Below are 13,821 nucleotides of genomic sequence, written 5' to 3' on the forward strand. Positions count from 1 at the left end.
CTACCTGCTGTTACCCGCCTCTGCCCTCCTCAGCCACTGCCCCAGGCACAATGGCCTCCTAGCTGGTCCTTGGACACTCGGCACTGTTGAAAAGAACTTTCTGCGATGATGGAAAGTTTCTATAATCTATACTGCCCAATATGGTAGCCACTAGTCACATATGGCTACTGAACACTTGAAATGTGACTGATGTGACTCAGAAACTGAATTTTAAATTTTATCTAACTTTAATTAATTTAAATATGCATAAGTACTGTGACCAGTAGCTACTGTACTGCAGCACAGCTCTGAATACTTTGCCACCTCAGGGCCCTCATACCTGTTGATCCCACCACTGACATTGCGTCCCTCCCCCCCAACCATCATTTCTCTTAATCCCTCATGTCTCAGCTCAAATGTCACCTCCTGGGCAAGGCCTTCCCTAATCACCAAGCTTAATCAGATGTCCCTTCACCTTCACTCTCAGCCTCAGCACTTTGTTCATTTCCCTTATGCTTAAAATCTCACTCTATTTTTTTCTTAAATTTTATATTGGAGTACAGTTGATTTACAATGTTGTGTTAGTTTCAGGTGTAAAAATTCTCATTCTTTATTAGGTTACATGTTTACCTAAAATTTGATTTGTGAGGGCATGGGCTTCTCTGAGCCTGTTTCCTCATATACAAAAATGGAATGATAAAGGTACCCACCTCAAGGTTTGTTACAGAGATGGACCCTATGCTATTGTGCAGGGCAGTGTAGTTTGTAAGGGAGAGAACCCACGTGTGTCTGGGAGTCAAGGGAGGATGTCTATGAGTCTGTCCAGTTTGGGTTTGTCCAGCTCACCACGGTGTCCTGACTCAGGCAGAGCCCAGCCTGCCACCTCCAAACTATGTGTCCTCTTACCTTCTTAGGCCTCCTCGTTTTGAAAATGAGCACAGTAGCTTACACCTCACAGTGCTAATATGAAGGATATGGAATTACATGTATTTGTGACTTCTAAATAATTAACTAGTGGGAGTTGCCTGGTAGCCTAGTGGTTAGGATTCCGGGCTTTCACTGCTGTGGCCCGGGGTTCAATCCCTGGTGGGGGAACTGAGATTTCACAAACTGGGTAGCACAGCCAAAAACAAACGATAAACAAATAAATTTGTTAAAAAAAAAAAAAAAAGAAAAAATTAACTAGTAATAACATATATAATAAAGTATCAAAGACATTTATACTTTAAAAATAACTTGTGGCATTTTGTAATTTGTAACTATGTGATTTACATATATTTGATAAGTCGATGTAAACGTATGCAAATGCATAAATACAAAGGAAACAATACGCACAGCAACTGCCACGCCCCATGCGTTCTTCCAATGCTTTACAGATATCAGATTACTGGGGGCTTCCCTGGGGGGCTTCCCTGGTGGTGCAGTGGTTAAGAATCCCCTTGCCAATGCCGGAGACACGGGTCCCAGCCCTGGTCGGAGGAGATCCCACACGCCGCGGAGCAACTAAGCACGGGTTTTACAACTACTGAGCCTGCGCTCTACAGCCCGTGAGCCACAACTACTGAGCCTGTGTGCCACAACTACCGAAGCCCGCGCGCCTAGAGCCCGTGCTCCGCAACAAGAGAAGCCACCGCAGTGAGAAGCCTCCGCACCGCAAGTAAGAGTAGCCCCCACTCACCGCAACTAGAGAAAGCCCGCACAGCAACCAAGACACAACACAGCCAAAAATAAATAAATAAAATTTAAAAATATTTATCAAGTTACTGAATTATCACAACAATTTTATGGGGGGAGGGAGGGAGGGAGTCTATTATACTCTCCATTCTACAGATGACAAAATCGAGGCACAGAGACTTTCTAAAGGTTTCAAAACTAGTCAGCGGCCGAGCCGCGATTTCGTGGCAGTTCACACCTCCCAAACGCTCCCTCCGCGCCTTGGCCCCCTCTCGCCCCCAGTCTGGTCGCCCGTTTGCGAGTTCCTGACCCCTCCGCCCGCCCGGGGCCCCACACCACCTTTCTTTCCCTTGAGCTGCATCTCCGGTTCCTCCATGGTGGCTGCGGCCCTATTTCGAGGACAGGAACCGGAAGTCTGGGGTGGAGACAGCTGCCTAAACCATCCCTGGGAAACTGGGGCACCGCATTTCTCCAGTTCCGCTACTCATTGGCCTGCCCTCCTCGATCTTTAGTCTACCCAGACAGGAGAAGGGCTGTGAGTTAGAAACTGGGGAAAGAGGCAATCGGCAGGTGGGTGAAGAGGGGCCGGGAACCCCTTGAAGCTCCAGGAGGGACACTCAGGCAGGGGAAGGGCGCCCTCCTTTACCGAACCCCTTTTCCGGGGGCATATTGGGGGAATACTCCACACAGTGCCCACTTCGGGCCGTATAAACTCCCTTCTTGTACCTCTCTGCTGCCACCAAATCCCTGCACACACTCCTGAGCCCCCAGGACCGCACAGGAGACATTGTTATGGACGGGGACGCCGTCTGTCCGAAGGTGGAGCCACTTGGCTCCGTCTGGGAAAACCTGTGGGTGGTATTGGGAGTGAGGGAGGAGAAGGTCAGGGAACTCTTCAGAGCCCTCTGAGGCCCCGCCCACCCCTCCCGTTCCTACTAGGCTCCCTCCCGAGCGGCGGGGACGAGGAAGCGCAGGCGCAATTCCATAGCTCTTGCCCCAGCGGAAGCCACGCCCCCCAAGCCTTAAAGGGCCAGAAACAGCTCATACAGCTCCAGCCCTTCCGCGCTTTCGGCGGGGCGGGGGCGCGCAGGCGCAGTGGAGGCACTCTGCGGTGTGGGTAGCGGTCGCGTATCAAGTTGCTCTCTGTCCCGGCAGAAGAAGCCAGGGCGCAGAGGGTCTAGGCTCCATTTTGCTACCCATTACATCAATTGGAAGAGAAAAGTTTGTGAGTTGGGCCCCCAAGTTTGGGGGGACCCGGGCTTGCGGCGTGGAGTGACAGAGGAGGCTCGTTGGAGGTGAGTGGACCTCCTGGATTGACTTGGGAGGGGCGGGTGGGATGCAACCAATCACATCTTTGTTGAGCCCTCACTCATTCTAGGGATTCCCCCCCTCAAAAAAAAAAAAAAAAAAAAACACAGCGGACGTTTAAGATCTGCCCGTGTATCAGGCCTCCTGCTTAGATATTTACAGACATGATTTTTTTAGTCCTCCTTTCCCCCATTTTACTAATGAAGACACTGAGGCTTAGAGAAATTAAGTAATGTGCCCAAGTTTTCACAGCCTATAAGTGGAGGGATTCAAACCCAGATGGCTGACCCCTGATCCAGGGCTTTTAAGCAATGCATTGTATGTGCTCTGGTGTTGGGGAGGAGTGGGCCTGAGAAGCAGTTGGACTCTGGTTTTAATTTCCTGGCTGAGTCTTAGTTTACCCACCCTCACTGTGTGAGGCCAGGTATGCAGTCAGTGCCTATTTAATGAGTTGTCAATAATTATTGCCATCTCTCCCTGTTTGGCCTTTCCACCAGCTTCCCCATGGAGCCCACCCAGCCTGCAGAGGATCTCAGCCTGATCCAGCAGCCTTCTACCCCAGAATTTGGGGACCCCGAAGACCCCAGGGGTGAGGCCCCTGACGGCTCAGACACTGTGGTCCTCAGTCTCTTCCCCTGCACCCCGGAGCCTGGGAATCCTGAACCAGATTCTGGTACCTCCTCACCTCAAGGTAGGCTACTTACCCTGGACTCCTGCTTCTGGGATGCAAGAACGGTGGAATGTCAGGCCCAAGATGGGACTTCTGTCTTTGTGTCCTTGGATGTGTCTTCCATCTCCACCCTGTGAGGGGTTGCTTATTATTTTTTTAAATTGTGGTAAAATTCACGTAACATAAAAGTTACCATTTTAACCAGAATTGCTTACAATTCAGTGGCAGTAAGTACATTCACAATGATGTATAACTTCCACCTCTATGTAGTCCTAGAACATTTCCATCACCCCCAGAGGAAAACCCCAGACCCATTAGCAGTCACTCCCCATTCCCCTCCTCCAGCCCTTGGGAAGCAAAAATCTGCTTTCTGTTTCTATGGATTTGCCTGTTCCGGACATTTCATATAAACGGGTTCATACAACATGTGGCCCTTCCCGTTCTGGCTCCTTTCACTCAGCAAGATGTTTTCAAGGTTCATCCACATTGTATGGTGTGTCAGTGCTTCATCCCTTTTATAGCTGAATGACATTCCACAGTATGGCTGGACCACATTTAGTTTATTCATTTATGCATTGATGGACATTTGGGTTGTTCTCCTTTTAGTGACTGAATAGTGCTGTTGTGAACATGCGTGTACAAGTTTTTGTCTGAACACATGATTTCAACCCTTTGGGGTAGATACCTAGGAGTGGAATTGCTGGGTCAGATGATAATTCTGTTTGACTTATCAAGGACCCAAGGGTTTCTTTTGACTGGAATCCTTGAACATGTCTAACTCAGCTGCCCTGGGGCCTTCGTCCCTACCATTCCCTGTGTGAAATGCTCTTCCCACACCTCTCCCCAGGTTTCTTCAACTGGCCAAGCTCTCGTTTGGTGTTACCTCCTTGGAGTGACCCTCCCTGACCATTTTCTTTAAAAGGGACTCACCCTCTGCCCTCCCTTCTTTCCACCCCCTTCCACCTGCTTTTCATTTCTCCTGAACACGTATTTTAACTTAAGCTCTCATTCTATTTCTCCATTTCTGTCTGACTCCCCAACTTGTCCATGGGCCCCTTGAGGGCAGGGACTGTCTCGTTTGTGCAGAATCTTGCCAGGGGCGGAGGAGAAATCCACACCCTGGGTATCTGGGAGGATGGAGTGAGTGAACAGTGGAGCCACGCACTGTCTCTGGTAGTTCCAAGCCCCCAGGGTCTGGTCTGAAGCCCAAGACATACTGGGGAATGAGGGGAAACCGAGGCCCTTTCTCTCTCTCCCAGCAGGCAGCTCCCTAAAGCACTCCACGACCCTCACCAACCGGCAGCGGGGGAATGAGGTATCAGCCCTGCCGGCCACCTTGGACTGTGAGTGGGACCCCGGTCCCCACGGGGGAGAGAAGTAGTGGGCTGGCAGGGGCTAAGAGGAGCAACTTTGGACAAGGAATAAACTGGGGCATGGAGCTCAGATGGGACAGGTGAGGACTCTACCTCTCTCTGCCCCCCAGCCCTGTCCATCCACCAGCTCGCAGCCCAGGGGGAGCTGAGCCAACTGAAGGAGCATCTGAGGAAAGGTGTGTGCCCACGCTCGTGTGCCGGTGTGTCCGTGCCTGTGTGACCTCACATGCTGGTGGGTGCATGTGGCTGCTGACATGACCTGAGTCTCCACATGTGTACCTGTGTCTGTACGTGTGTCTGAGCATGTCCGTGTGTGCATCCACATGTATGCTTCCCCGCCCCACATCTGACCCCAGCTGCCTGCCCTGCCCCCAATTCTGCAGCATTGGGGAGAGTGGGCAGGGGTGCATCCCAGTGGTACCACCCCCCTCCTGCCAGGAGACAACCTCATCAACAAGCCGGACGAGCGAGGCTTCACCCCCCTCATCTGGGCCTCCGCCTTTGGAGAGATCGAGACCGTCCGCTTCTTGCTTGAATGGGTGCGTCCCAGCCCAGCTGGGGGCTTCCTGGGGACTCGAGGGCGGGCCAGGGTCTCAGCTGAGTCTGCTGGTGCTGTGTCTGTAAGATGGAGCTAACATGGAGACCCCAAGATTGCAGGGGATGCACCCACTCCTCCTTTTGCCCCCCCTTCTGTCACTGTCCCCCTCTCTTCCCCCCAGGGTGCCGACCCCCACATCCTGGCCAAAGAGCGGGAGAGCGCCCTGTCACTGGCCAGCACAGGTGGCTACACAGACATTGTAGGGCTGCTGCTGGAGCGCGACGTGGACATCAACATCTATGACTGGGTAAGGTGCCACCCACTGGCCCTGGGCACCTCACAGGGTACCAGGCTGGCCCTGGGCGCTAAGAATGCAAGACAGACCCATCCCCAAGCCTCACAGAGCTCCCAGTTTTTTTTGGGGGGGCGGGGATAGCCGACACATAAACAGCTCAGGTATAGTGAATAACACTATGTTGGCAGATACACAGACAGCTAGCTGCAAGAGCCCAGAGGCTGCCTGTAGAGCCAAGGGAAGTCAGGATGGGCTTCCTGGAAGAAGGGGCATCTAAGCTGAGGCCCAAAGGAGAAGCTAGATGGGCCTAGTGACAAGCAGGAGGAACCATATTAAATTGGTGGGTGTGGGGTGTCGTGAGAATCTGGAAAAGATAGTGTTGCTTGCCCCCTACCCCTGTCCCTGACAGAATGGAGGGACACCACTTCTGTATGCCGTGCGTGGGAACCATGTGAAGTGCGTGGAGGCCTTGCTGGGTGAGTAGGAGTAGAGGCTAGCCTGAGGGGCCCTAGAGCCCCACGTGGCTCTGCAGGAATCCTGAGGGCCAGGGAAGGGTCTGAGCTCTGCTTGAACAGCTCTTGGGATGGGTGGCTGCTGCCTGCTTTGCCCAGAGGATTGATGTGGGGACAGGAGGTAGCAGGAATAGCACAGGGATCTGGCCGACTGGGTTGAGAACCCACACCCTGCGTGCCTCAGAGACCCCGGAGGTGGAGATTCTATTGGCCACATTCATCAGAGAGGTCAGGCTCTTGTCTAAGACCACACAGCAACCAGCAGACCTGTGGCTGCACAGTGGGTAGTCACTGGACCTCCCGAGTCCCCGTGCCCCACCCGGGCTCCCGGTCCCCAGGCCCAGCCCTCTCTGCAGTGTCTGCTCTGCTTTGCAGCCCGAGGAGCTGATCTCACCACTGAGGCAGACTCTGGCTACACCCCAATGGACCTCGCCGTGGCCCTGGGATATAGGAAAGGTCAGCCCGAGGCACATGGGGCTAGTGACAGGGGCCATAATGGGGGGACATGTAGGCACTGAGAGGCCCAAAGGAGGCCCCCTGGCAGGGTGAGGATACCAGGAGGGCCACAGCTCACATGGCCATGGAGCCCAGCCCCCTCCACGGTGAGAGGTGGGTATGAGTAGGGGCTGTAGGCAGACCCCAGTTTGACTCCCCACTTCAGAAAATGGGGGGATCCTAACAGAACTGACCCCCTGGGGTCATGTGGGGGTGTGTGGGAAATATCCCACTCCTTCCTTGAAGGAGTTTTATTCCATTTGAGACAAGTAATTCCTCACAGTCCCTCTCATCTTTTCATAAAAGTTCCAATTGGACAATTTTATTTGGTAAGGAATATTTTTATAATTCTGAAAAGCCTCCAAAAATGCATCTTTACAAACTCAGGGGAAATAGAGGCTCCTAAGAGGGGGGCCTCTGTCTTCCCAGCTGTGCTCTGGCAAGGGCTTGGATTTCCCTGTGTATGAAATGGGTCCTCCATCCAGGTCCCAGGGCTGAGGCCCCTGTTCTTACCCTGAGGGGAAGGTACAGGTTGGCCTGTGCCTCTGCAGCCGCTGTTAAGTTCATGGCCCACCTTTTCCCTGTTCTGTTTCCAGTGCAACAGGTGATCGAGAACCACATCCTTAAACTCTTCCAGAGCAACCTGGTGCCCGCCACCCCTGAGTGAACGCCGTCTGCCAGGGACTCAGACACTCAGGGAACAAAATGGTCGACCCAGAGCTGGGGGAACCCAGAACTGGCTTCAAAGGCAGCTCCTGGACAGACGGTGGGAGGGGGCCCTTTCCAAGAGGAACCAATAAACCTTCTGTGCAGAACTTGAAGGACTTCAGTGTGCTTCCCAGAGAACTTCCTGGAGGAGGCAGTCACCCAGTGGCCTCACACCTTCTTCTCCCCTAGCACCCGCAGGTGGTAGATGACCACTCGGCCAAAGAAATCAGTGGTGTCCTCAAATGTCACTTTCAGCCGGTCCACCTCAGCAGATGGCACAGGGAAAGTGTAAGCAGGGCAGTCAAGGGAAACAGATGCCTTATCTTTTCCCACCCACCAGCCCCAGCTCAAGTACTACAAATGTGCTGGGTGACCCAGCACACTGTGGGTCCCTCTGAAACTCTAACACAGAACAGATTATCATCAGCCCATTTCACAGGTGAAGCAATGGAGACCCAGAGGCCAGTTGCTCGAGGTCACATGCCAGGGCCCACAGCTTTCAGAGGCACAGACCACCCCACCCAGAGGCTGAGGCAGGATATCTGAAGCGAGTTGTTGTCCTCAGGATAAAAGTCCACAATCTTGCTAAGAGCCTCACTCCCCTGAGAACCTGCAGCAGAGAAAGGAGCAGTGAGGCCAGCATACCCCCTCTAATCCCCCATCTTCCAGGGCCTTCCAGTACCTTCGAGGCGGCCCTGGCGACTGGAAAAGCCCCCCTGGAACTGGATCTGCAGCTGGGAGACACAGATGCGCTGGGGAAACTCCAGTATTACCCACTGGGAGGGGCCCTGGAAGCAGAGAAATAGAGGTCCATGATCACTCCAGACTCAGAGCCCAGCTGTGCCTCTCTCAGTCACAGAGTCCATGGTGGGTGGGGAGCACAGTGAACACGGGTTCCCTCCCTGGCCAACCTAACTGTCCAGCTGGGGTGCACCCAAATTCTCAGGGTGCCCCAGACCCCTGATTCTGATTCACACTAGGGGTGGAGGATCCAGGGAGAGGGTGCCTCACCTGGTCCGAGTTCCAGCAGGTCTCCTCGTCCTGGTCGAACAGGTGCTTCTTTCCAAACTGCCGAGTGTTACGATTCAGCACCGAACTCACCCTAGAGGCAACCAGAATCGGCGTGTGGAGAGGTGCTGAGCCCTGCGGCGAGGGCCCGCCCACTACTGGGCCCACCCCTCCCTCGCCACCGGTTCCCCCATTTCTGTCCACTAGGGAGGGACTATCCCAGGCCAACGGCCCCGTCCGCTACTGCCCGCCGCCATTCACACCCCACCCCCGCCCGGGGCTCTCACCTGCTCACTGTCTCTGGACAAACCAAAGAGTGGGTCATCTCGGTTCCACAAAGCCTCGCAGGACTAAGAGCTGGGCTCAGTCCGGGTTCAAATCCGGCCGCCAAAGCGCGACCTTGTTCACGCTCAGAGTCTCAGAGTCTTCACGTCCTCACCTGTAGCACGGCACAAGAACAGTCACTGCCCCGTCACTCCAGTCCTAAATGTCGCCTTGACCACCCCCTTGCCAGAAAAATTTGGAGTTTCGGGGACACTGCCGATGACCCGAGGCCAAGCCTTTCACAGTGGGTCCAAGGAAGGGAAACGGGTTTCCTGTGGGTTTCGGGAGCAGTCGCTCCCTCTCGGTGCCTCAGTTTCTCTGCAAACAGCTTGGGAAACCAACATCAGTACCCGGAACCGCGTGAACACCGCGCAGGCGCAGAGTGCCTCAGGCGCGCCCAGCCCCCGCTCCCGGGGCGCGGTTTAGTTTGAGCCCCGCCCCCTCAGCGCCCGCCTCTTAAAAGGTCCTCGTCCAGTGATTGCCTATCCCTCGGAGCTGGAGGAAAAAGGCCGGCATCTAAAGCAATTGTATGTCCACTGTGTGCGGGGAGCTGTCCTTTGGTGCCCGCGGGTATAGAGCCCTAGTTTCGGTGTCCGAGAGCCTTCTTATAATGATGCCATCCTACCGGCAGAATGAACTCGGCCGAATTCATTCTCTGATTGCAGTTGCCGCCTGGGAACCCCTGCATTTCACTGCCTCCCAGAGGCCAAAGGAAGAGTTGAGGAAGAGGCTACGATGGTGCGAGTACTGTACTGCAAGTCTTTATCAGCCTCGCGTGTCCCCACTGGAACACAGGAGGCCCGGTTTCCAAATCTGTCTTCTTAGTAAATGCTGCCTGGGACAGGCTTCTTGGAGGAGGGGTAATGTGAGGTGGGTTTTGAAGAATGAAGAGGAGTTTGCCAAACCAGATTATACAAAACCTCAGATACACGGCTAAAAGTTTGGTTCTCTGATTCACTAAACAACTGCCACTCCCCACCGCCCAACCCTGCACTGAGTGATTCTGAGGACTGTGAGAGGCCTCAGTTCCAGCCCCATATCTGAAGATCTCCCAATCTGGGGAAGACAGAACTAGACACATACACTCAGAGACCCATGGGGCCAGGGCTGAGCCAGGGGGAGAGATAGGGCTAGGGAAGCAGGGGGTCTACCTGGAGGGAGGGCTTCCTGGGAGAGGGGATATTGTCCTGCACTTTAATGGGTGGGCAGGAATTCACCAGGGTGAGAAAAATTGGGGGGCGGGGCGGGGCAGACAGGGTGAACAGCATAAGCAAAGGCCTAGCTGGATGAAAGACCATGAATTTGAATAAAATATGTGGAGCCAGATCCTGCTGGGCCTAAAGCAGTCACGGAAGGTGTTTGAAAAAGGGCAGCACACCCATCCAATCTGCATGAATGGAGGGTTCTGAGACAGAGCAGCCACTGGCAGGAGGCTGCAGTTCCTGGCTTTAACTGAATGGTCTGGGATCCAGTCCCTTTCTTCAAGGGCTAGGGGAATGGTTCTCCTGGCATCCTACTAGTGTCTGCCCAAGTCCACACCAGGAGTGGAGGCTGGCTGGGAAACTGGGACACCAGCGGAAGGGCCGCCCCATCAGCCCCTGCCTGCCAGGACTTCCTGCATTCAGTCATGGCCTGGTGCCATCCAGACCTGGCTCTACTGGTCTCAGGGCTGGGGCTGGGTGTCAAAAAACACCTCCCTACCCCTAGAGGAATTTAGGAAGAGCATGGACCCTGGAGGGCCCAGATCCTGTTCTAATCCTGGTTGGGCCACTCACTCATTGGCTGTGTGATCTTGGACAAATATGTTGACCTCTCTGAGTCTCAGTTCCCTCTCATCTGTGAAATGGACGGAAATCTATAGGACTGCTGGAGAATTCAGGGGGCTCTTCAGGCTGACACATAACAACAGTGGCTGACATTTGTTGAGAGCCTACCCTGTGTTTAACTTGAAGCCACGTTTGTCTCCATCCACAGGATCATTAAATCTGCTGTTCTGGTCTCTGTCACTCCCATTTTACAGCTGAGGATACGGCCACTCAGCCACTTGGCTGCCAAGGTTCCCCAGGGAGGATACGCATGGCCCCAGGGCCCCCCTTGCCACTCCTGGTCTTGGCATGGAGCCACCTTGCCCACTGGGATAAAGCCAGCTTGTACCCCCTTCCCGCCTCCTCACCCCACCGGTGCCTGGTCATGAAAGAGCCTCCTGTTTCTCCAGGGAATTAGCAACTCTAAGCTCCCAGCAGGGCAGCCAAAAGTGGTCCATTCATTTGCCTTAGTGAGAAGAGACTAGGCACTCCCTCCTCCCTCACCCCAGGGGATGGGGCAGAGGGAGGTCTAGAAGAGCCAGGAGCTGTAACTCTGGTTGGCTGAGGGAAACTGAAGCAAAGAAGTCATTTGGCTAAGGTCACCGAGGGGAACCGGGATACAAACCCCAGTCTGACTCTGGAGCTCTCTCCAGAGCTCACTCTCTCCACTGAGCTGAGCTCTGCATTTTTCAGGAGAGGACTTGGACGCTCAGAGAGGGTCAGGGATTTGCTGAAGTCACACAGCAAGTATGGGTCAGCAGGGACTCTCTCTGGGGAGGCAGCCACACTCATGGCAGAAAACAGGTCCTACTTCCCATGAGTTTGTCATCCCAGAGTAGGGCAGGGAAAAGCCCTCAGATTGCTTCAGGCCTCAGTTCCCCCTGCGGAATAAGTGTAATGGTTGCCCCAAGACTCCAGCCTGGAGGGTCTGTGGGGTGGGGGTGATGGAGTCCCCTGGGCTGGCAGCCCCTCTATGGGGCAGGTCCGTGTCTGATTTATCCACCGAGGCCTGCATGAGTACCACAGGGCCCAGCTCAGAGTAAACGGATGCTCACTTGTTTCCAACTGGACTTGTTGGTCCTGGCAGGGGGCAAGCCTGGGAGCCTGGAAGCCTGGGGAAGTGGAGATGACAATAGGCATGAGAGAAGTCGGCCAAGCATGAAGGGATTGAGCTGAGTTTACGTGAGAACACCTAGGGCCACGACTGGCCGACTGGCCGTGCTGAGCATTGAGTATGAGTGGCTGTGCTGTGAGCATGGCCCCGGGGGGACTGTCTCCCTGTTGGTAACTTGGTATCAAGTGATCATGGTTGGGTGCTGGCTGTCTGTAGGTAATGCCACGGCTGTAAACATAGTAGGGTGTAAACGACATGGGGCAAATGTGGGCTGTTTGTGGCTGCCAGGAAGGCTAAGTTCCGATGGGTGTGCACAGCAATGGGTGTGTTTGAGTGTGAAGGGACTAGGTGCAGCTGGGCTCACAGCTGTGAGTTTGGTTGTGCAGCAGACATGACTTATGTATGGCCAGTGTGACTTATATGTGGCCTGGCTGGGTATGGTTGTATATGAGCTGCCTGTACTGTCACTGTGTCTCTGGCATATGGCTTTGTATCAGTGGTTATTGGTAACATTGTATGTGACAGGAGTGAATATGGTTGCATGTGCCCTGTCAGTACGTCACCTTGGGTGTGTGAAAAGCACTTCGGGGGACACTGTCCACCCCTGATGCCCAGATGTCCTGGAGGGTCTTGCCTCCTTGCTCCGGTTCTGGCTCACAAGTCCCCTCCCCTGCTCCCTCCCCGCACTCGCAGCAGCCCCTGGCCCAGGCCCCAGTGTAGAGGAGACAGAGAGAGCACTCAAGGCTGGAGGAGGGGGGTGGTTGGCCCATTCCCAGTGCCGGCCTATAAATAGCTCTTTGAGCCCGGCAGATTCCCAGGCAAGGTTGCCTCATTCAAGCCCCCAGCAACAGCCTGCTCCCGGGCTCCAGGCCAGCCCCTCTAAGCTCAGCCCTGGCACCAGCCAGGGGAGCCAGGGGGTGGGGGAGTGAAAGGGTGGGGGGAGTCAGGATGGGGATCAACTTGGTTCTGAAGCCACAAACCTGGACTCCCACTTGGCCCCTACCCATACTCTGCAACCTCAAGTGCATGTCCTACCTCCCCGAGCCTCAGTTTTCCCATCTGGAAAATGGGCAGCAGTACAATAGCAGCCCCCAGCTTGTGTGTTTACTTCCCATTTCATTCTCCCAGCAACCCTGTAAGGTGGTTACTCTTAATTGTCCCTGTTTTCAACAGGGAAACTGAGGCACAGAAAGACGAAATGACTGGCCCAGAGTTACACCACTGTTAGGAGTTGCAGAGAGGGTTTTGGTTTTTTGGGGTTTTTTGTTTGTTTGTTTTTGCCATGCCGCACGGCTTGCAGGATCTCAGTTCCCCAACCAGGGATTGAATCCTGGCCACAGCAGTGAAAGTGCCGAATCCTCATCACTAGACCCCCAGGGAACTCCCCAGAGAGGGGTTTTGAACTGTGGACTTGTGAGGCCAAGCTGCAGCTCCCACACACGTCACCCAGATCCCTGTCCCCACCGCCTGTCACCTGCAGACACTTATATCAGTGTGATCCCCGACTTCCATCCCTCCTCTGTGATGAGAAGTTGGACAGTGAGCATAGTTCCCCACTGTGTCACTTTGACCCCTAGGGCCACCACTAGCCCACCCCCAGAACAGCAGTCTGACACTTACAGACCTTCCAGGGCAACCTTGCTCCCCTGGGGTCTTCGTCCTTCACTCATTCTCACCCCTTTTTTGGTAATCTTGCCGAAATCATCTAGTTCCCTGTTTGTCTGTCCCCCCACCAGACTGAAACCCACCCTCAGAGATGCACACACACACATACACACAGATGCAGGACACTGGTGGAGTGAACAGACCCTCCAACTACCACAGCCCATTCTCAGTGCTGAGAAACTAAGACCCTGGGAAGGAAGGCCAGCTGGGTAGAGGGCTGATTTTTTAAAGTATCTGTTCTCCTTCATTTCCATTTTTCATTGTGGTAAAATACACGGAACATAAAATCTACCATTTGAAAGTGTACAATTAGTGGCATTAACTATACTCACATTATTGTGCAGCCATCACCA

General features: G+C 54.0%; 3 protein-coding genes across 8 annotated transcripts in view; 1 reads left to right on the top strand and 2 right to left on the bottom strand.

Moving 5' to 3' along the window:
• Positions 1–2,621, bottom strand: part of LOC115865338 (BLOC-1-related complex subunit 8) — a 34,583-nt gene extending 31,962 nt beyond the window's left edge. For 2 of the 4 annotated variants that reach the window (XM_070045303.1, XM_030880028.3), the window contains exon 1: positions 1,993–2,551. In XM_070045303.1, coding sequence (XP_069901404.1) covers positions 1,993–2,029 — 37 coding nt within the window. In that variant the 5' untranslated portion in view covers positions 2,030–2,551. Of the gene's footprint in view, positions 1–1,992 lie in introns of all 4 variants that reach the window. The other 2 variants (XM_060296939.2, XM_030880027.3) reach the window with 2 other exon arrangements.
• Positions 2,622–2,732: 111 nt separating this feature from the next.
• Positions 2,733–7,676, top strand: RFXANK (regulatory factor X associated ankyrin containing protein). Of its 3 annotated transcripts, none has more exons than XM_030880022.3 (9): positions 2,734–2,948; positions 3,459–3,652; positions 4,894–4,974; positions 5,115–5,180; positions 5,443–5,543; positions 5,724–5,849; positions 6,247–6,313; positions 6,725–6,805; positions 7,441–7,676. In XM_030880022.3, exons 2-9 carry the CDS (start codon positions 3,466–3,468, stop codon positions 7,509–7,511), a joined length of 780 nt encoding a protein of 259 aa, XP_030735882.1. In that variant the 5' UTR covers positions 2,734–2,948; positions 3,459–3,465; the 3' UTR covers positions 7,512–7,676. The 3 variants fall into 3 exon arrangements, with proteins under 3 accessions (XP_030735883.1, XP_030735882.1, XP_030735881.1); XM_030880021.3 differs by having other exon boundaries at positions 4,891–4,974; positions 7,441–7,675; XM_030880023.2 differs by lacking the exon at positions 6,725–6,805 and having other exon boundaries at positions 2,733–2,948; positions 4,891–4,974.
• NR2C2AP (nuclear receptor 2C2 associated protein) lies at positions 6,790–9,261 on the bottom strand. Its single transcript, XM_060296941.2, has 5 exons — positions 8,848–9,261; positions 8,564–8,654; positions 8,235–8,340; positions 8,094–8,162; positions 6,790–7,839 (listed from the first exon to the last, which is right to left on the bottom strand). The coding sequence occupies exons 1-5, from the start codon at positions 8,883–8,885 to the stop codon at positions 7,721–7,723; spliced, it is 423 nt and encodes a 140-aa protein (XP_060152924.1). The 5' UTR covers positions 8,886–9,261; the 3' UTR covers positions 6,790–7,720.
• Positions 9,262–13,821: the final 4,560 nt, after the last annotated feature.

Source organism: Globicephala melas, chromosome 3 (assembly GCF_963455315.2).
Source record: "Globicephala melas chromosome 3, mGloMel1.2, whole genome shotgun sequence".
Classification (NCBI taxonomy): domain Eukaryota; kingdom Metazoa; phylum Chordata; class Mammalia; order Artiodactyla; family Delphinidae; genus Globicephala; species Globicephala melas.